The 22,093-nt window shown below is 48.6% G+C and overlaps 1 protein-coding gene across 2 annotated transcripts in view; it reads left to right on the top strand.

Annotated features, from left to right (window-relative positions):
* bsnb (bassoon (presynaptic cytomatrix protein) b) overlaps positions 1-22,093 on the top strand; it is a 111,918-nt gene that overhangs the window by 75,447 nt on the left and 14,378 nt on the right. Inside the window, exons 4-9 of one of the 2 annotated variants that reach the window (XM_029776108.1) lie at positions 857-1,066; positions 4,561-11,148; positions 14,880-16,986; positions 17,403-18,400; positions 18,540-18,654; positions 19,260-19,415. In XM_029776108.1, the coding sequence (XP_029631968.1) occupies positions 857-1,066; positions 4,561-11,148; positions 14,880-16,986; positions 17,403-18,400; positions 18,540-18,654; positions 19,260-19,415 (10,174 nt within the window). Of the gene's footprint in view, positions 1-856; positions 1,700-4,560; positions 11,149-14,879; positions 16,987-17,402; positions 18,401-18,539; positions 18,655-19,259; positions 19,416-22,093 lie in introns of both variants that reach the window. The other variant, XM_029776107.1, reaches the window with a different exon arrangement.

Below are 22,093 nucleotides of genomic sequence, written 5' to 3'. Positions count from 1 at the left end.
AACATAAAGGTCAATGTTATACAAGTCCCCTGTGTTCAGAGTCAGTACACTCCCTGTTAAAAGCCTTGGCTCTCTGCCACCACTGTAGTCTCACTGTACAGTACTTTATTGCTTAGCCTGACCACATCGTTTCTACAGTATATTACAGCCATACGAAAGAAGAATGACATAGTGGGACCGGTATTAATATATAGTGTACTACTTTTGACCAGAAGAAGTACACTATATAGGAAATATGGTGCCATTTGGGACGTAGCAGCGGTGTGAATTAGCAGCCTAAACCTTCTACCAGACAGCTGATTTATGGGGGAGTCGTGTTTTTACATATTTTATTTTTCCGGTTAGCAGGGCATGCTTAATTTGTAAGTGCTGCTGTGAGCACAGCGGCAGTGTAGACAGCTAGCTATTCCTGTCCTCTTTCATCTCAATGTTACTCAAGCGTACTTTCACTTTGTTTGACAAGTATAGCACCTCTTTTCATCTACCACCGTCCTACTTCTACCCCATTATGTTTCACTATGGTATGATAAAGTCTATGGAGAGTATCAATGTGAACAGCATATATATATATATATATATATATATATATATATATATATATATATATATATATTATATATTATATATATATATTATATATTATATATTATATATATATATATATTAAACCATGCCAACAAGTATTTTGTTGATGTTGTTTCTTCTTGACTTCATGAATTGTTTCTTGACTTTAAATGTTCTTCTTCTTGAATGATCGTTGTGGAATAATCTTTAGTTTGCAGACAATGTTTGGTTTTATGCAATCCTCTACATTGCAGTTTTCTAAATATCGCTTTTTGTTCTGTCTGTGTTTCAGAATAAAGAATGGCTCTGCCTGAACTGCCAGACCCAGAGAGCTTTGTCTGGGGCCCTGGGAGACACTCCACTTCCTGCTCCTCAGCCAATGGGATCCCCACGGCACCCAGCTCCAGCCAATCAACCACAGCCTCAGCAGAGAGGGCCCAATCAGCAGGCATTTCTACGGCCCACTGGTCCTCAACAACAACAGAAACCACCGGGTGCCCAAGTAAGTGGCCCTCCTTTCTCCCCTGCCAAACAGGCAGGGCCCACCGCCCAAAGCAAGGGGCCTGCTCAACCGTCCCCTGCCAAGGCACAACCCTCCCATGCTAAAACAGCCCAGCCTTCCCCTGCTAAGGGTGCACCCTCCCCTGCCAAACAGACAGGACCCACCACCCAGAGTAAGGGTCCTGCCCAGCCCTCCCCTGCCAAGGGTGCACCCTCCCCTGCCAAACAGACAGGACCCACCACCCAGAGTAAGGGTCCTGCCCAACCCTCCCCAGCCAAGGGCGCACCCTCCCCTGCCAAACAGACAGGACCCACCACCCAGAGTAAGGGTCCTGCCCAGCCCTCTCCAGCCAAGGGCGTACCCTCTCATACTAAAGCTGCATCCACCCCTAGCAAGGGTGCACCCTCTCCTGCTAAGGGTGCACCTACCCAACCTAAACCCAACCAGAGTGTACCCAACAAGCAGTCTGGTAAACAGCAGCAGAGCCAGGAGAAAACTAAAGTCGCCACCAAAACTCAAAAGGAAGCAGAAGTCAAAGCCTCGCCCAAGAAGGGAGCACCTGAGACCATCACCACTTCAAAAGATGAAAAGAAAAAACCTGCTGGAGACTCGCAGAAGTCAAAACACCATGACGTGAGCGACCTGCAACTTTGCAACTTCAACGTCTTTGCCACTGTTATTGTTCTTGATTTACCACCAGAATTGTATTTACCTTCATTTCAGTCATTCTTGACAGTTGTCGTCGTCGTCATCATCAGTGTCATCATCTTCATCATCGATGTCATCCTCTTCGTCATTGTCATCATCTTCATCGTGAAATGTTTCCATAAATTGAATAATTTCTTTCTCTGTCTATAATCTTGTGCTGAGCGATGAGTGCTTTCTGGAGGTCGGTTTGGTTTCGGTTCGATTATAGAACATTTATCGTTTTTCGTTTTTTAAATTTTTTTAAATTACATTAAGTGCATTATGAAATAATGATGGATATTTCAAAGCCAAAAATAGTGAACATTCAATTGCTAAAACATTGAAAATATTCAATTTTCTCCGTCAGGTCCACATTGGCTAGACATCAATAGAAAAAGATGAAATTACTATGAAATAATACAATATTTCAGTTGTGTATATTACATAGTTTTTATTTGGGAAAAAAACGACGTTGGTCAATTCGTTTTTTAATAACCGGTCAATCACTCAGCACTACTATCATCATCAGCATCACTGCCATCATCATCACTATGATCATTACATTATATCAAATAGGAGGCTGCAGGTAGTCTAGCAGTTAGTGTTGGGCCAGGAACCAAAAGGTCGCTGGTTCGAATCCCCTAGCCCACTAGGTGAAAAAATCTGTCAGTGTGCCCTTGGCACTTATCCCTAATTGCCCCCTGTAAGTCGCTCTGGATAAGAATGTCAGCTAAATGACTCAAATGTAAATGACCACCACTGCTATCATCATCATTACAACATATCATTCTTATCCCCCTTCTCCTCGTCATCTCTATCCCCAAGCATCAGCTGTTTACCATGCACCAGGTTTAGTATCTTCATCTTGCTTTTTATTTCATCAGTCATAATGTTAAGCCTGTGTTATCTTTAGTATGGTCATCTTTCTGATTAATCAGTGTTATTAACATGCAATGCCCCGTTTTTTTTGTTTTTTTCTTAATCATTATATTTTGATCAACTTGTTCATTTATTTCCATCATTCTTCAACTGTATTGCAGTGATTGCATTGGAAAATGTATTATACAAGCATGTAACAAAAATATCATGTTTTTTTTCTTTGTGTGTTGTATTGTTATTTGTCGTTTTTTTTGTCACTTTTTATCTCAAGCTTTTTATTTAGTCATATTTATACAGTGTCGTGAAAAAGTATTTGCCCACATTCAGATTTTTCTCTATTTTTGCATATTTTTTATATTTTTTATATTTTTTATATTTTTGATATTGAATGTTATCCGATCTTGAACCAAAACCTAATATTAGATAAAGGGAACCTGAGTTTATATATAACACAAAAAAAATACTTATTTTATTTATTTAATTAAGAAAGGTATGCAGTGTTTGGTTTTCGTCAGACATAATGGGACCCATCTGGTCCACAAAGTTAACTCAAGTTTGCCAAAAAGCACCTGGAAGTACCTGGATGATCATCAAGACTCTTGGAAGAATGTTCTATGGACACATGAGTTTAAGTAGAACTTTTTGGACGACATTGGGTCCCATTATGCCTGGTGAAAACCAAACACTGCATTGCACAGTAAGAATCTCATACCAACGGTCAAGCATGGTGGTGGTAGTGTGATGGTTCGGGGATGCTTTGCTGCCTCATGACCTGGACGACTTGCCTTAATAGAAGGAACCATGAATTCTGCTCTGTATCAAAGAATTCTACAGGAGAATGTCAGGTCATCTGTCTGTGAGCTGAAGCTGAAGCGCAGCTGGGTCATGCAGCAAGACAATGATCCAAAACACACAATCAGTATCGCTTGGCCCAGTCAAGGTCCAGACCTAATCCCAATTGAGATTATTATTATAGGTGTTTTTTATTTAACCTTTATTTAACTAGGCAAGTCAGTTAAGAACAAATTGTTATTTACAATGACGGCCTACCCTGACCAAACCCGGACAACGAACGCTGGGCCAATTGTGCTCCGCCCTATGGGACTCCCAATCACGGCCGGACGTGATGCAGCCTTGATTTGAACCAGGGACTGCAGTGATGCGTCTTGCACTGGGATGCAGTGTCCTTAGACCGCTGTGCCACTCGGGTGCCCAAAGTCCTGCCAGATGTTGTGGCAGGACTTGAAACAAGCAGTTAATGCTTGAAAAACCACACATGTTGCTGAGTTAAAGCAGTTCTGCATGCAAGAGTGGGCCAAAATTCCTCCACAGCGATCTGAGAGACTGATCTACAACTACAGGAAGCATTTGGTTGCAGTCATTGCAGCTAAAGGTGGCACAACCAGTTATTGAGTGTAAGGGGGCAACTATTTTCACATAGGGAAATTAATTAAATACATAACAAAAAAAGTGATACTTATTATATTTGTACACTCAGGTTCCCTTTATCTAATATGAGGTTTGGTTGAAAATCTGATAATTCAGTATCAAAAATATGCAAAAATGTAGAAAATCAGAAAGGGGGCAAGTACTTTTTCATGGCACTGTATGTATTACATTATCTGTTATAGTTGCATGTGCTTTGATGACTGAATTCCTTTCAATGTAATTATTCTCTTGTGTCTTGCCAGAATAGTAATATATCCTGTATAAGCTCCATTGCTTTAATTCCAACCCCTATCATCTGTGAAACAAATGCTCATAAAAGTGACACTACCGATGAGTTAGGTGAAATGATAGGAAAGAAAGGGTGCGCTGATGCCTGTAATAGACTTTTTGTTATAGAAATAAATGAAGTCAAGGGGAAAAAGGACTGATGCTAATACCGCCCTCTGACCTCTCGCTTTTTTTCTCTCTCTTTCCTTCAGTATTCCAACAAGTCCAGCACACAGAGCCTCAGTGACACGGGCTACTCGTCAGATGGGATATCCGGCTCCATGGGCGAGATCACAGGCCAGATCCAGGAGGATCCGGGGTTGAAGCTGAGTGAACGAGGCCCCTCGAGCCCCTCTGAGATAACCAAGCTGGAGAGCTCCATGCGGCCGCTGCTAGAGTCAAAGTCCAAGGCCGCTGCAGACCAGGGCCGGGGGAGGCCTCACTCTCTGTCCATTGGCCAGGACGAGGAGTACAACTCGGATGGGGAAGTGTCGGACGATCTCAGCTCAAAGCTGCGCCACGACTATGTGGAGGACAGCAGCGAGAGTGGTCTGTCCCCCTTACCGCCCAGGCAGAAGAAGTCCCATAAAGAAATGACAGATGAGGAGTTCATGAGGAGGCAGATCATGGAAATGAGCGCTGACGAAGATGAGATGGAGGAGGAGGAAGGGTACGGCTACCAGAAAACAAAAAACAAAAAGGATTTGGGGAAGGAGAAACGACGCAGCCTCACCCACCATTCCAGTAGTTTTGAAGAGGACACCAAGGGCGCTGATGGTGAAGAAGACGAAGGTATGATGGCTTCCCAAGGAGGCCTGCGGCGGTTTAAGACCATCGAGCTGAACAACTCAGAGCATGACCTCAGAGAGCCAGAGCTGGAGATGGAGAGCCTGACTGGATCACCAGAGGAGCGGTCGAGGGGGGAGTATTCATCCACCCTACCTGCCACCACTCCCAGCTACACCTCCGGCACGTCCCCTACCTCTGTGTCCTCCATGGAGGATGACAGTGACAGCAGCCCCAGCCGCAGGCAGAGACTGGAAGAAGCCAAGCAGCAGAGGAAGGCTCGCCACCGCTCCCATGGCCCACTCCTGCCCACCATTGAGGACTCATCCGAGGAAGACGAGCTGAGGGAGGAAGAGGAGCTTTTGAGAGAGCAGGAGAAGATGAGAGATCTGGACCTGCAGAGGATCCGCAGCACAGCCAGGAAAACTAAGAGAGACAAAGAGGAGCTGAGGGCCCAGAGACGTAGAGAGAGATCCAAGACTCCGCCCAGCAACCTCTCTCCCATCGAGGATGCATCCCCAACAGAGGAGCTGAGACAGGCAGCAGAGATGGAGGAGCTCCACAGATCCTCCTGCTCAGAGTACTCCCCTTCCATGGATTCAGAGGCAGAGGGCTTTGAAATGATGGGCTCCAAGCTCTACAAGTCAGGAAGCCACCACAATCTACCCACGTTTATGTCTCTCTACTCCCCCACTGAAAAACCTACTGCCACTTCACCATCTGACAAGACACTGAAAAGTGCAGAGGAGGTTTATGAAGAAATGATGAGGAAAGCAGAGATACTGCAGCAGCAGCAGCAGCAGGGACAGCCAGGAAGGCCAGGTCAACAACAAGGAAGTCCACAAAGGCAACCGGCTGGGGCACCTCAGCCTGGCAATAAACAACATCTAGACACTGGAGCTTCCCTAACACCTGGCTCCAGCCCCACACAGATCTCTGCACCTGTTTCCTTCTCCTCAAACGACCCACGTGGGTCTGGAAGAGGGATCCCCCAAGGAATCAGTGTGACACAGCATCTATCGAAAGAAACCCAAGACAGGATGAGGACGCAGACTGCCAAAATAGGGGGTGTAATCCCCCCGGCAGCTGGAAGACCAGGTACTCATGGACCGGCACAGGGGGTGCCTCCTCCTGACCCTGGAGGGCCCTCCATCGCATCCTCCCTCTTCTCCTATTTTAAAGGCCCCAGTCCTCCTGTTTCCCCTGCTCCCTCTCCCTCACAGAGCCCCACTCATTCCCCGTCCCCACGACCCTCAGGGCCTGGGGTGTCCCCTCGACCCACAGGGCCTGGGGTGTCCCCACGACCCACAGGGCCTGGGGTGACCCCACGACCCACTGGGCCTGGGGGGTCTCCACGACATTCTCAGCCTGGCGCTGGCGGCCCAACCTCCCCAATACCGCCACAACAACATGGAGCCCAGACGCCACAAAGATCAGCGTCGCCACGCCTTGCAAGACAACAGTCCTCCTCCGACTCACCAGTAATGGTGATAACTCTGGGCTCTGAGACCACCACCAGTTCTGCCAAGCCTTTAACTGTAAACTCTTCCACTTCGCCCCTGTCCTCGCCAACACAGGGTATACGTCAGCCCATGTATCAGCAACATATTCCTTCAACAAGCTCCCCAACATCCCCACAAATGCACCCACTGCACCAAACCCCTCAACCCGGTGTACAGAGGCCCCAAACTGCAGAGAGGGTTAATATTAGTATGAGCATGACAATGACAACCACAGCTACCACATACAGTCGTGGGTCAATGTCAATGGAAAATATCTCCCTATGCAGAATCTCCAACGTTCCAGGTACCTCTAGGGTCGTGGAGCAGGGCCAAATTCAAATGCATCCGAGTGGACCTGCATCTGTGGTGGACCTGAGAGCACCAATGAAGCCCGCCCCAATCATCATGACTGACCAGGGCATGGATCTAACGTCTCTGGCAACTGATACAAGGAGGTATTCTCTCGATGCTGAACAACCACCCAGCCGTCACACAGCGGTGCAGGACCTGAATGCAGCCATGAACCTGAATGCACAAGAGCAGCCGCATGTGTCTGCGTCCACTCCAACAACCGTCACCGTGGCAGCCTCCATGTTTATATCTCAGCCGAAGGGGCATCCAGTGGTTTACGGAGATCCCCTTCAGAACCGTATGGATCTGGGGCAAGGTGTTGGATCAGCAATGTGTCTTACACAAACTAAGACACCCATCACTGACCCGTCCATTCCTAAGATTGACGCATGTCTGGAGGATCTGGGCATCCAGCAGCATCAGCTCCAGATGCAGCAGCAGAAGCTCCTACAGCAACAACAGCTCCTCGAGCAGCAGCTCCAGCAGCACCAGCAGTCCTCTTTCGCTCGCTATAACCTAGCAAACCAGGTCCAGCCACTGTTGCGGAAGAAAGACCTGGTGGTGAGCCAGACAAGCGTTGGCATTGCTCAGCCTGTGGTCAGTGTCAGTGCAATTCCTAGAGTATCTCCCTTACCTCCTCAGCCAGTGTCTGTGGCTCCACCTTCCTCTAACACTCAGCACGACTATTGTCAGGGTGGGCTTGCTTTGGAGTTGAAGAACAAGCCCACGGTCATGAACCTGTCCACGGGAAAGCCCCATGTCATGATGGTCCAACTGGAAGACCGCAGTACATCTCAGGTGGCCACAGTGACTCAGCTGGTCAAAGAGCCTCCTCCTCCTCCTCCTCCCCAGGTCCTGGATCTCACTGGTGGACAGATGCAGAAACCAGAGAACCAAGTGGCTTGTTGTGACGTCGTGTACAAGTTACCCTTCGCTGGTAGTTGTGCAGGGAACTTAACTCAGAAAAATCTTACCACTGAACCTTCCCAAGTCACCCTTCCACCCCCTGCTCCACATTACAGTGTAAGCCAGCAACAACAACAACAACAACAACAGCAGCAGAAACAACAACAACAACAACAACAACAACAACAACAACAACGTCATCAACAACAACAGCAACATCATCATCAACAACAACAGCAACATCATCAACAACAACAACAACAACAACCTGGAAATAATGGCTACCAGACATCAAGCATGCAAGGAGCACCAGAGGAGCTTAAACCAATGCAGGGAGTCCCTCCATACCCTATACCCCCTGGAGGGAGGCTTCAACCTTCCATGTCTGACACCAACCTGTCTAATGCAGGACTTCAGTACTATCAGAGGACTGACCCTGGGGACCTGGCCGTGGATCTGAGCACCATGAATCAAACCTACGAAGGAGGATATCTTGGCATGGGTGCGCAGTATGGATCCTACACAGACTTACGTCATGAAGGAGATGTTACAGGTCCTCCCTTACCCCTGCGAAGATACGGCTCCATGTCCAACATCAACCAAGACTACGGCTATGGTCAGGCAGGTTTACCGGACGCCAACCTGGCACAGTATAGTGCCACCACTGCCAGGGAGATCAGCCGAATGTGTGCAGCTCTGAACTCTATGGACCAGTTCGGTCAACGGTACAGCAACCCTGACATGATGCAGTATGGTGCTGGAAGAGGAGCAGGCCCCGCAGCTAGGCTCAACCTACAGCAAAGTTTAGCATCAATCCGAGCCAACCTACTCTATGGCCCTGACGGTAGGCCCACTGCACACGGCCAAGCCATAACCAATCTGATCAATGCCAGACAAGCAAGCATACGGGCCTTATATCCATCTGCAATGAGAGGAGCTGATGGCATGACATACTCCACCATCAACAGCCCAATAGCCTCTACCTTGCCAATAACTACCCAGCCTTCCTCTGTTCTGCGACCCATGCCACGAGGAATATACCGACCTTACCCTGCAGGCGTGACCGCTGTACCACTGGCTAGCCTCACCAGGTTGCCTCATGTGACCCCAAGGATGCCTCTGTCTATACAGGGACCTTATGGTTACGCTTCTCCCAACCAGTTTCCTACAACAGCTGGCGTTCCTGGAAATGTACCTGACACAAGCACCTCCACCCAGGAAGCTCCAGTCTACCTTGGGAAGCCTTTGGCAACCGTTGCTGTGCACACAGCTGAAACTTTACCACCGGCCCAAACGGTTTCTCATATGGGTGGACAGAGTGTACAAACTACTGCAATGCCAATTCAGTCTGCAAACCAACAGACCCCCCAAACTCATATCCAAGCGCAGAAAGTTACGACACACCCCCATACACAAACTGAAATGCAAGTCCAAATCCATCAACAAATGCAGTCCCAAATACAGCAACAAATGCAAACTCAAATGCAACAACAAATACCAACTCAAACTCAAGCTTTATCCCTGACTCAAACCCAGTCCCAGCTAATACCTCAGCCTCAGCCCCAGGCTCTAGTGCAGCACCAGACTCAGCTGCAGCCCCAGACCACACCCCAGGCTGCAGCAGCCAGCACCACCATTGCTACTTCTGTAGACCCAGAGCTAGAAAAGGTAGAAGAGCGTTTGAGACAGCAGCAAGAGCAGATGCTGCAGATGGAGCGAGAGCGTGTGGAGCTGGAGAAACTTCGGCAAATGCGGCTGCATGAGGAGCTGGAGAGAGACCGCATGGAGCTCCAGAGGCACAGGGAGAAAGAACAGATGCTGGTGCAGCGCGAGATTCAGGAGCTGCAGACCATCAAACAGCAAGTCCTGCATCAACAGCAATCGGAAAGGGAGACCCAGCTGGTCATGCAGAGGGAACAGCTAGCCCAGCAGAGGATGCAACTGGACCAGATCCAGTCGCTGCAGCAGCAGCTCCAGCAGCAGTTGGAGGAGCAGAAGAGGCAGAAGACTGCAGTGGTGGAGGCAGCAGCTGCAGCCGCAGCAGCCGAGGCAGCTGCTGCATCGGCAGCAGCAGCTGCTACAGCCACTACTGCTCAAGGGGTAGTAGTTGGAGGAGGAACCCCTCAAGGTTTCATCATCTGTGACCAGAGTGGTAGGGTGATTCAACAGGAGGGCCAAAGTGTGCAGTTCTGGCAACCCCACATGGAAGGGCAGGTGGTCCAAACAGTGGTGACCCCAAGGCCTATATCTAGCTCTGCCTCTGAGATGTCCTTCAGAAATAGTGAGGATCAGGCGGAGTCCAGAGTCATGAAGAAGCGGAACTCTATGCCTCGTCTTAGGGACGAAGCAGAGGAGGAGCCGGTGAGGAGGATTGCAGATAGCTGCGTGCAGACGGATGATGAAGATGGTGAGGACAGGTATATGAACCGTAGGGGCAGGAGAACCAGGCGCATCGCCGACTGCAGCGTCCAGACAGACGACGAGGATCAAGCAGAGTGGGAACAACCGGTGAGGCGCAGGAGGTCACGCTTCTCCAAGCACTCAGACTCTAGCGCGGAGGTCAAATCCGACGGAACCTCCAAAGTGTCCTCCTCTAGTATAGCCATTCAGACCACCAACGACTCCTCATGCCAGACTGAGACAGACCAGTTGGGCAGGGTCTCACCTGCAATCCACATCACTGCGGCTGAGACAAACAAGGTGGAGCTACTACACTACATCTCTGCTCCAGAGAGGACCCATAAGGGTGAGAGCTTGGCCTGTCAGACAGAACCAGAGGTCCAGTCTCAGGGGGTGGTGGCCCCTCAGCTCAGCGTCCCCACCACCATCAGCCCATACTCCACCACCATGCAGATGGTAGGCTCCACCCCATCTCCTCCCCAAGGGGTGGCCAAGTTTGAAAGGAGGAAACCCGATCCTCTGGATATCGGCTACCAAGGCCAGCAGCAGAACGAGTCCCCATCTCGTCAGCCTCCCAAGTCTCCTCAGGTGCTGTACTCCCCCGTGTCCCCGCTGTCACCCCATCGGATGCTGGAGACCACCTTCACCTCCCAGGAGAAACTCAACAAGGCGCACGTCACACCCCAGCAGAAAGCCTTCACTGCCGAGTCCCCTCAGCGTCATCAGAGCCTCCCCAGGCCCATCAAGAGTGTGCAGCGCTCCATGTCAGACCCCAAACCCCTCAGCCCCACCTCAGAAGACCCTGCCAAGAACAGGTTCTCACCTTATCATCAGCAGGCCCTTTCCAACAGTCAGGTATGTAATAAGTTACATTATTATTTCACTTTCACTTCAGTAACATTAAAACCCTGCGATACCCCCGGTTGCAAAGATGCAACAGGTCCTACCCTGCAAAAAAATATACAAAATATATTCACATCACCAAATAACAGATTAGAACTCACTGTTTTGCAAAGGTCTACAGTATCCTCAACAGGACTCTCTGGGGTAGCACCATGGTGTAGCCGGAGGACAGCAATTTTCCGTCCTCTTCTGGGTACATTGACTTCAATACAACACTTAGGAGGTTAATGGTTCTCACCTCCTTCCATAGACTTACCAAGTAATTATGACGACTTCCGGAGGAATCGGAGCTCTTGCAGCATAAACTGACATGTTGTCCACCCAATCAAAGCATCAGTGAATGAATCTAGTACTAAAAGCATAAGGTACAGCTAGATAGCACTCCAGTGCATAAAATGTGGTGAGTAGTTGACTCAAAAAGAGAGAAAGACAGTTGAGCAGTTTTGAACAAATTCATTTCTTAAAAAGTTAAGAAGCAACAGACAGAGAGCTAGCTACAGTGCTTTCAGAAAGTAGTCGTACTCATAATTCATAATTTTCCACATTTTGTTGTGTTACAGCCTGAACTTTAAATGTATTAAATTGAGATTTTGTGTCACTGGCCTACTGTCAGAGTGTGCGCAACTGGTCGAAGGAAGTCAGGTGCAGGAGAAGAGATGAGTGAACAGGCACACTTTATTAAGGCAGAGGAAAAACAGCCGGACGTAACTGCGTCACAACACTACGGCACAAGGAACAAAGCGATAGCGCACAAATTACACAAAATGGTACAAATAACCAACCCACGGGTTATAACAATACCCGGCGCAAAACCAGCCTGAAGCGTCACACACGTAACGAAAAAACAATACCACCCACAGATAAATATATATCAGAGGAAAGTAGAAAGCCCGCAGTATATCTCAGGGAGGCTGATACTTGGCCACAAGTGGATCTTCCAGCAAGACAATGGACCCCAAGCACACATCAAAATCCACAAAGAAATGGTTAATTGACCACAGCTTTTTGGAGGCAGAATTGTTTATTTATTTTTCTCTATTATAATGAACACGATGGGAGACTGAGAGCTGGTTTCAAGCGCAGGGCGCAGCAGGTGTTTATTGGTAAAGGACCACAGGAGGAGGCAGGTAGCTGGGTCCATGGGAAGGCAGAAACTCATACACAGGGGGTCCAAAAAGACAACAATACAGGCCGGGAAAAGGCAAGTAATGTCGTCCGGGAGATCAGGCAATAGGTTGATAACAGGAAATCCGATAGGCTAAAGTACAGGCAGGGAATAGGAAAAAGGCGTCATTAGTGAGGCAGGCAAAAACGATCATACACAGGAGGATTAAATTCCGGGAAAATCAGAGCTCCGAATAGAAAAACAAACAATACCTCACAGTGATGGGGTGCAAAGAACTGAACTAAATAGTGTGTGATAATGACATACAGGTGTGTGAACAGGTGATCAGAATTCAGGTGATTGGGATCTGGAGAGTGAGCTGCGTTCAGGGGATCTACGTGTTTGAGAGTGTGAGTTGGAAGCAGACGTTACATCTATCCTGCCCTGATTCAGAATATAGAATTTGTATAGCCATGGCACACTTTTTTAAGAGCGATTGGAGATTTGAAATAAAACAAATCTAAATTTAAACACCAAAATAAAGGTGTGGATTTTTATCCATCCTCCCCTGATTCAGAATATATAATTTTCGTAGTCATGGCAAGCTTGGTTCAATAGATATTGATGAGAGAAGAGTGGCGCAGCAGTCTAAGGCACTGCATCGCAGTGCTAGAGGCGTCACTACAGACCCGGGTTCATCTTACAAGAACGTCTAACGCTCCTTTGGGACCATCATGAAACGTCCCCTTGTGGTCATTGAATGTCCCATGGATAACATCCTATCAGAACCAAATAGGAACGTTTTCCCAACGTTACCTAATGGCCATCAAAATACCTTATTATAACGTTATACTGTGACCAAACTGGGACCTGTACTGAACATGCTCTTATGGTCCCTCGGTTAACGTCATGTTTTAATGTTCCTAGAACGTTCTCAGAACATCAGTGGGATAACGTCTTGCCGAAACCCTTAAAGGGACCTAATGGGAACGTCGGCTAATGTTCTTAGGACATCCCCTGTTTGCTGGGTAAACTCATGTTTAGACCTAGATGTAACTCTTAGTAGCAACTGGTGTGTGTCCTGTCTTCTCTAAATTATAGAGATTATGTAGAAAAAGAAAATTGAGAAACAAACATTCTGAGCCAGAGCTAGAGGTATTTTCCTATGTTGCAAAAATGCATTGGCAAAAATACTTGGGACTAACAGGGACTAACAGGGTTAATCATAATGACCAGCTATGAAAATAAATACATACATTTATTATTTTGAAGAGAACAAGCATTTGTTCTCAAACAACTTTTTTTTATTATAACTGTGTTATATACAGTTGAGAGCATAGAGAGTAGACAACACAATACTGAACAGAGTGATACTGAATAGACTAGAGTTTTGTGTGAGAGCACATATGCATCACACAGGGTTTGGCATCAAAGGACGTGACAGAATGTTCTCAGGAGAGCAGCTGTCCATGCCAGGCACCAAGCAAGCTTCCCCTTTACTCCATTATACCATCCTCTCTGTTTCTCACTCCATAGTTTTCCCTGATATAATTTTCTTTTTTCTACTTTGCCTTTTCTAGCTTTACCACACACACACACACACACACACACACACACACACACACACACACACACACACACACACACACACACACACACACACACTCCACCTCCCACCCCATCCCTCTCTTTCTCCATCATGCTATCCCTGCTATATCTGGCAAAGCCCTTAGACATGCCAAGGGGAGACACAATGTGAAGGCATCCTGCTATAGCCCTGCTGTCTTCCGGCATGTTAGCAGCTGGTCAAAGTAAAGTCAGATCCTTCTGCACTCAGTGCGAAGGCTGTCAGAGGAATAGGCACACATAGAAATCATAAGAGGATTTTTGCATGTATTTTCTTGTTTTATTTGTGCTGGGCATTCATCAACATTTGTAAAAATGGCATTCTCACGGATACTTATTCAATTCACCATGGGTCTACACAACTCCTAAACTGTAAGTAGAAAGAAGGAATCTTGTCATGTTTGAATGTTTTTTCTCTTCTGTGAACAATGATTTATTATTGCTCTTAGTTTGTGGTTGTTGCCATTTGGTTTTGAGATAAGTAAGGAAAAGGTGGATGACTATGTTACGGTTGGAATTTTATAAGGCTCTGAAAATAAGAGTATTCATTATTTATGCTGAGAATCGCTCCCAGGTTGTCCATTCTCTCTCACGTGGACATTATTCTTCACGGTCTCCTCCCACTGTAGCGCTCATCTTTTACAGAGTTCTGTTTAATAAGAAACTTGTTCTTGGTTATTATTTTTGCTCATTTATTTATGATGGAAGTCTTTTTTAATGGACCCAAACTAATTTGAAACATAATTATACATTTTACCTTAAATTGATGCTAAGCTATTCTATGAAATTGACATTTTCTGAATTAAGCTATAAAAAAATTACAATGAGTAGAAGAGGGAGACTGGACTGTAATCGTCACATAAGCACTTTAGTGCAATTAGTCTGATTTCCATGCAGGCATTCTGTTCATTGTTATGTGCGTGTCGTCCTAATGGTGCTTCTCTTCCTGTAGCTCCAGATGGCCACCCTGCAGCAGCAGCAGAACTCTCTGATGAGAAAGGTGAAGAGGACCCTGCCTAGCCCTCCTCCAGAAGAAAGCCCTCTCCCCATCGTCACCCCAGCCATGTCCCACATGTACAGCAGCCCCCCGGGGATGCAGCCCCAGAGGGTGCTGCCAAGGCCCGCCCAGGGGGTCACTAAGGCTGGCCTGCTGAGCGAGCTGAAGGCCGTGGAGCAGGAGTCTACCAAGCTCCGCAAGCAGCAGCAGGAGTTGGAGGAGGAGGAGAAGGAGATTGACGCCAAGCTGCGGTACCTGGAACTGGGCATCCATCAGCGCAAGGAGACCCTGGTGAAGGAGAGGGAGAGGAGGGAGCTGGCCTACATGCGCTGCATGGGCGACGCCCGTGACTACATGTCGGACACCGAGCTTAACAACCTGAGGATGGTTGCAGCCACGGGGACGTTCGATGGTAACGGTCTGCTGACGAGGCCCAGCACGGCGCCGATGAGCCAGTTCACCAACGACCTCGGCCCGGCCTCCCAGTACCCGCCCACCTCCTCCTACATGGCCTATCAGTACCCACAGAGCCAGCCCACACCCACACAGCAGCCAACCGCTGCTTACCAACAGATCGGTTTCCAGCCCCCTCAGTACCCAACAGCTGGCCAGCCCCAGCCAGGCACCTTCCAGCCACACCCACCCCAAGGCCCAGGTTACCAGACCCAGCCAGGCTACCCAGCCCATGGGGGCTATGGCCAGCCTTCCTACCATACAGACCTGGGCATGCAGCAGCATAGCCACCAGGGTTTCCAGCCTCCCAACCCCTCTATCCCAGGCCAACACCTCCCCTACCCAGGCCAGAGCCCCTACCCCGGCCAGGGGATGTCCTATCAGCCCCAGGCTGAGATCCTTACTGTCCACCAGAGGCCTCGTCAGACCTCCCTGGCCGACCTGGAACAGAAGCTGCCCACCAACTACGAGGTGATCAGTAACCCTGCCGTCTCGGTGGCCACATCAGCTCCAGACACCTGCTTTGGCTCAGTCTATGCCTCTAACACCATGCCCAACGCCTACGTGCAGTACCGCCCCCCGGAACCTGTGCTGACCCACGGAGTGGACAGCCCCACATCAGCCTATGCTGCAGATGGCCTCTACACCTCCAACCTGGAGCAGAATATCCCCAGGAACTACGTCATGATTGACGACATCAGCGAGCTGACCAAAGAGAACACAGGCCCTGCTGTTGATGCTCTTGGCCATCCAATAGGAGGACGCTACGGTGAGAACGGCCCCGTGCGCCAGACTGGCTACAGCAATGAGCCTGTGGACCCGTACATGCCTGCAGGCACCACGGGCTACCACCAGCAGGGTGCTGTGGACCCCAGGACCAGCACTACTGGGGGATCTTCTTATTACTATGACGACTATAATAAACACCCCAGCACAACACGTCCAGGAGGCCCAGGGCCCCAGAAACACCCATCCAAGAACCTGGCCCCTGCCGTGGTCTCCTCCGGTAAGCGCAGCAAGCACAGGAAGCAAGGAATGGAGCAGAAGATCTCAAAGTTCTCCCCCATCGAGGAGGCGCGGGACGTTGAGTCTGACCTGGCCTCTTACACCATGACCACCTCTACCGGCGGCAGCTGCACCGTGGTGTCCCGGTCCGGGGTGAAGAAGAGCGGCTACGACCAGCAGAAGTACTATGGCGGCCAGCCGGGAAGCCGGGAAGCCCTGGAAGAGGAGGACCGGATGTACGGCTCGGGGAGATCCCGGTCTACAGGCTACGGCATGGACAAGATCTCCTCCAGGGACTCCTCAGGCTACAGGAGCAAGTCCTACGAGAGGGACGCCTTGGAGCGGTCTCAGAGAGGCAACCGCGGTGGACGGAACTCAGAGGAGGAGAGCCCCCTCAGCCCCATGGGGAAGCCTGTGGGGATCGGACGAGGCGGCACCGGGGTACCCGGGGATCCCCATGACGTGAGGAACCAGTACGGCTCCAGCCACTCCCTGCCGGACGTCCAGGATCACCACATGAAGGACCTGCCCAGGAGCCACGTGTACAAACCAGATGACCCATACCTTGTAGACGACATGCACGCAGCTGTGTCGGACAGCGAAGGTAACTGGTGCTGAATGCCACTAACTGCCTGACCTCCTCTGTCTCTCTGTATGCTGGAAAGAGTCTATATGCCAAGTGTGGTCTTCAGAGCAGCACGACGGCTCTTTCTGTTGTGTGACTGTTTGAAAAGACGCGCATGTTGTGCCCAATGCATAAACCGCATCTGCCTATGTTTCGTACATCTTTTTCTGTTTTTGCATGCTGAAAACATTTTTAAAAATGTAGTTTTGTGATTTTACACGTTTTTGCTGTTTTTTGTTTGACTCTGAAAGACTTTGCATGTTTTTGAGATTTTCGGCCCGTCTTTTTTGTCTGTCGTCTGCATGGGTTCAGTTCAGTCTGCATGTCTCTCTTCTTCTCCTCTCTACACATCACAAAAGGAAACTGACTGATGATAACCTTTGTTGTCCAAAAAGCCTATCATCTGGGTCAGGAGGAGACGGACTGGTTTGAGAAGCCGAGGGAGGCTCGCGCCAACCGCTCCAGACACCACGGGAGCGCAGGCCACATCTCCACAGGTAGACAACAGACCAGCGCCAACGTGAAGCACACCTACCACGACTACGACGAGCCCCCCGAGGAGCAGGACCTGTGGCCTCAGGATGAGTACAACAACCAACCTCGCCACCCCTCGTCCACCTCGTCATCCCGTGACCACCGTGGTTACCATGGCAGTAGCGGCGGCAGTTCGGGGAGGCACTCATCTTCCCGCCACTCTGGCGAGGAGCCCCGGTCGTCCAGCCGCTCCTCCAGAACACACCCCAAAGACCCATCCACCCGCTCTGAGGGCCGTGGATCCTCCTCCACCCAGAAGAGGGGAGGCTCGGAAACCCGTTCCTCCCGGGAGGGCTACCGGGATCGGGACTCTGGGGACTACTCCTCCCGTGATCCGGCCTCTGGACACCACCGCGAGGGCACTGGGGGCAGGGGTCAGAGGCCGCCGGGCTCATCTTCCAGGAGACAGGAGGGGGTGCCTTCTGCAGGGGCCAAGCAGGGCCAAGGGCAGCAACCCCAGGCTGGTCCAGGGGGGCCCCAGCAGCAGGGGCAGCGTTCCAGTGGGCAGTCCCAGTCAGGCAGGCAGCCTGGGTCCCAGGGGCCAGACGGGGGACAGCCAGCCCAGCAGCCTGGCCAGCAGCAACAACGCACCCAGCAGCAGCAGCAGCAGCAGCAGCAGCAGCAGCAGCCCCTGCAGCAGAGCCAGCTTCCTCAGACCACTGTTGGGGGGCCTCAGGCCAATCCAGGGACCGCAGGGCCAGGTCCCATGGCAGGACCAGGGACAGGACCAGGGACAGGACCAGGTACAGGACCAGGGGCAGGACCAGGAGCGGCACAGCACCAGGATAAACCTGGCCAGACTCCGGCACAAAGCCGGCAGCCAGCTGGACCCACCGCAGGCCAGTCACCAACCACAGCCGTAAGTACATCTTAGATGGGGTTGGTATTTCAAGATCCATTGAATGTCATGTGAAAATGTATGCCATCTTACTTTCTACCTCTTGGTGAACAGCTAGACAGTAATGATTTTGTTCCCCTCTCTTTCTGTTCTGTGACAGGCGACCCCTGCTACACCTGCAGCAGCCATTGGGGGGGCGAAACCTGCAGCAGCGATTGGGGGAGCAGCAGCAGCACAGCCTCCCAAGACAGTTACACCCCCCCTCACAGGCATTGGTGAGACTGACCTATATCTCTCCTATAGTCACATGACATACTACCCAAACACAGAATGACATACTACCCAAACACAGAAGGACATACTACCTAAACACAGAAGGACATACTACCTAAACACAGAATGACATACTACCCAAACACAGAATGACATACTACCCAAACACAGAATGACATACTACCCAAACACAGAATGACATACTACCCAAACACAGAATGACATACTACCCAAACACAGAAGGACATACTACCCAAACACAGAATGACATACTACCCAAACACAGAATGACATACTACCCAAACACAGAATGACATACTACCCAAACACAGAATGACATACTACCCAAACACAGAAGGACATACTACCTAAACACAGAATGATAAGCCCCCGACATACTTGGGCTCCTGAGTGGCGCAGCAGTCTAAGGCACTGCATCTCCGTGCTAGAGGCGTTGCTACAGTCTCTGGTTCGATCCCAGGCTGTGATCGGGAGTCATTGTAAAATCAGAATTTGTTCTTAACTGACTTGCCTAGTTAAATAAAGGTTAAATAAAAATTAAATCAATAAAATACCATCTGACAGTGCTGTTGTTGTTCCTCTGCAGGCTCTAAAGCAGCCCCTCCTGGAGGGATAGGTAGCAGGCCTGGTGGGATCGGCAGTGCAGCGGCAGGCCAGCCCACAGCGGACGGGGGAAACGTTCTCACTAATATCCTGGGAGGGGCGGGAGGGGCTGCCGAGCAGGCAGGGAAACTGGGTGATGGTAAGGCCCTGAGTACCTGAATACTGAAAAACTGACACGTATACACTGGCTGCATCTCAAATGACACCCTATTCCAAATACAGTGCACTCCTTTAAGCCAGAGCCCTATGGGCCCTGGTCAAAAGTAGTGCACTATAGAGGGAATAGGGTACAATTTGGGACACAACAAGAGTCTGATGGAATTACAGTTGAACAAATTCTGTATGGTGTGTGTGTGTGTGTGTGTGTGCAGTGGTGGAAAAAGTACACACAATTGTCATACTTGAGTAAAAGTAAAGATACCTTAATAGAAAATTGACTCAAGTATAAGTGAAAGTCACCCGGTATAATACTACTTGAGTAAAAGTATTTGGTTTTAAATATATACTACCGGTCAAAAGTTTTAGAACACCTACTCATTCAAGGGTTTTTCTTCATTTTTACTATTTTCTAGAAGACATCAAAACTATGAAATAACACATATGGAATCATGTAGTAACCAAAAAGTGTTAAACAAATCAAAATATATGTAATATTTGAGATTCCACCCTTTGCCTTGATGACAGCTTTGTACACTCTTGACATTCTCTCAACCAGCTTCACCTGGAATGCTTTTCCAACAGTCTTGAAGGAGTTCCCACATATGCTGAGCACTTGTTGGCTGCTTTTCGTCACTCTGCGGTCCGACTCATCCCAAACCATTTCAATTTGATTGAGGTTGGGGGATTGCGGAGGCCATGTCATTTGATGTAGCACCATCCCTCTCCTTCTTGGTAAAATAGCCCGTACACAGCCTGGAGGTGTGTTGAGTCATTGTCCTGTTGTAAAAACAAATGATAGTCCCTCTAAGCCCAAACCAGATGGCATGGCGTATCGCTGCAGAATGCTGTGGTAGGCATGCTGGTTAAGTGTGCCTTGAATTCTAAATAAATCACAGACAGTGTCACCAGTAAAGCACCCCAACACCATGACACCTCCTCCTCCATGCTTTATGGTGGGAATTACACATGCAGAGATCACCCACACCGCGTCTCACAAAGACACGGTGGTTAGAACCAGAAATCTCAGATTTGGACTCCAGACCAGAGGACACATTTCCACCGGTCTAATGTCCATTGCTCGTGTTTCTTGGCCAAAGCAAGTCTCTTCTTATTATTGGTGTCCTTTAGTAGTGGTTTCTTTGCAGCAATTCAACCATGAAAGCCTGCTTCACGCAGTCCCTTCTGAACAGTTGATGTTGAGATGTGTCTGTTACTTGAACTCTGTGAAGCATTTATTTGGGCTGCAATTTCTGAGGCTGGCAACTCTAATTAACTTATCCTCTGCAGCAGAGGTAACTCTGGGCCTTCCATTCCTGTGGTGGTCCTCATGAGAGCCAGTTTCATCATAGCGCTTGATAGTTTTTCAAAGTTCATGAAATGTTCCGCATTGACTAACTTCCATGTCTTAAAGTAATGATGGAGTGTCGTTTCTCTTTGCTTATTTGAGCTGTTCTTACCATAATATGGACTTGGTCTTTTACCAAATAGGGTTATCTTCTGTATACCCCCCCACCTTGTCACAACACAACTGATTGGCTCAAACACATTAAGAAGGAAAGAAATTCCACAAATTAACATTTAAGAAGGCACATTTGTTAATTGAAATGCATTCCAGGTGACTACCTCATGAAGCTGGTTGAGAGAATGCCAAGAATGTGCAAAGCTGTCATCATGGCAATGGGTTGCTATTTGAAGAATCTCAAATAGAAAATATCCAGTGGCAAGAAAAAGTATGTGAACCCTTTGGAAATACCTGGATTTCTTCATACATAAATTGGTCAAAAAATGTGATCTGATCTTCATCTAGGTCAGAACAATAGACAAACACAGTCTGCTTAGACTAATAACACACAAACAATATGTTTTCATTTCTTTATTGAACACACCATGTAAACATTCACAGTGCAGGGTGGGAAAAGTATGTGAACCCTAGGTTTTAATATCTGGTTGACCCTTTTTTGGGTGCAATAACCTCAACCAAACGTTTTCTCTAGTTGCGGATCAGACCTGCACAACAGTCAGGAGGAATTTTTCCCTTCCTCTTTACAAAACTGTTTCAGTTCAGCAATATTCATGGGATGTCTGGTGTGAACTGCTCTCTTGAGGTCATGCCACACCATCTCAATCAGGTTGAGGTCAGGACTCGAACTGGAACATGCTAACATCTCTGTTGACGAGTCTACGATATGTAAAACACTAAACAAGAATGGTTTTCATGGGAGGACACCACGGAAGAAGCCACTGCTGTCAAAAAAAAAACATTGCTGCACGTCTGAAGTTTGCAAAAGTGCACCTAGATGTTCCACAGCGGTACTGGCAAAATATTCTGTGTCTGTCACGTATTTCAAGGAGCAGGAAACGGGTGAGTCAGGCGCAGGAGACGAAAGGTCCGTAGAATATATATTTAATAAAGTCCAGAGTGAATACAGCGACTAGGCAGGGTGCAAACCACAAACAAGAGGGAGAACAGCTCCAAACTCAAAAATACACGGAGCGCAGCCCGGCAACCCTACGGCCTATCAAAATAGTCGTGTACATAAACACATAGGAAAAATCATCCAGCCCATACACCTCGACGTAACACAAAACAATCCCGCACAAATCCCAAAGAAGAAACCGACAAACTAAATACCCTCCCACTAATTACAAACAAGGAAA

This window comes from Salmo trutta, chromosome 14 (assembly GCF_901001165.1).
Source record: "Salmo trutta chromosome 14, fSalTru1.1, whole genome shotgun sequence".
Taxonomy (NCBI): Eukaryota; Metazoa; Chordata; class Actinopteri; order Salmoniformes; family Salmonidae; genus Salmo; species Salmo trutta.
This window is presented reverse-complemented; position numbering and strand designations above follow the sequence as displayed.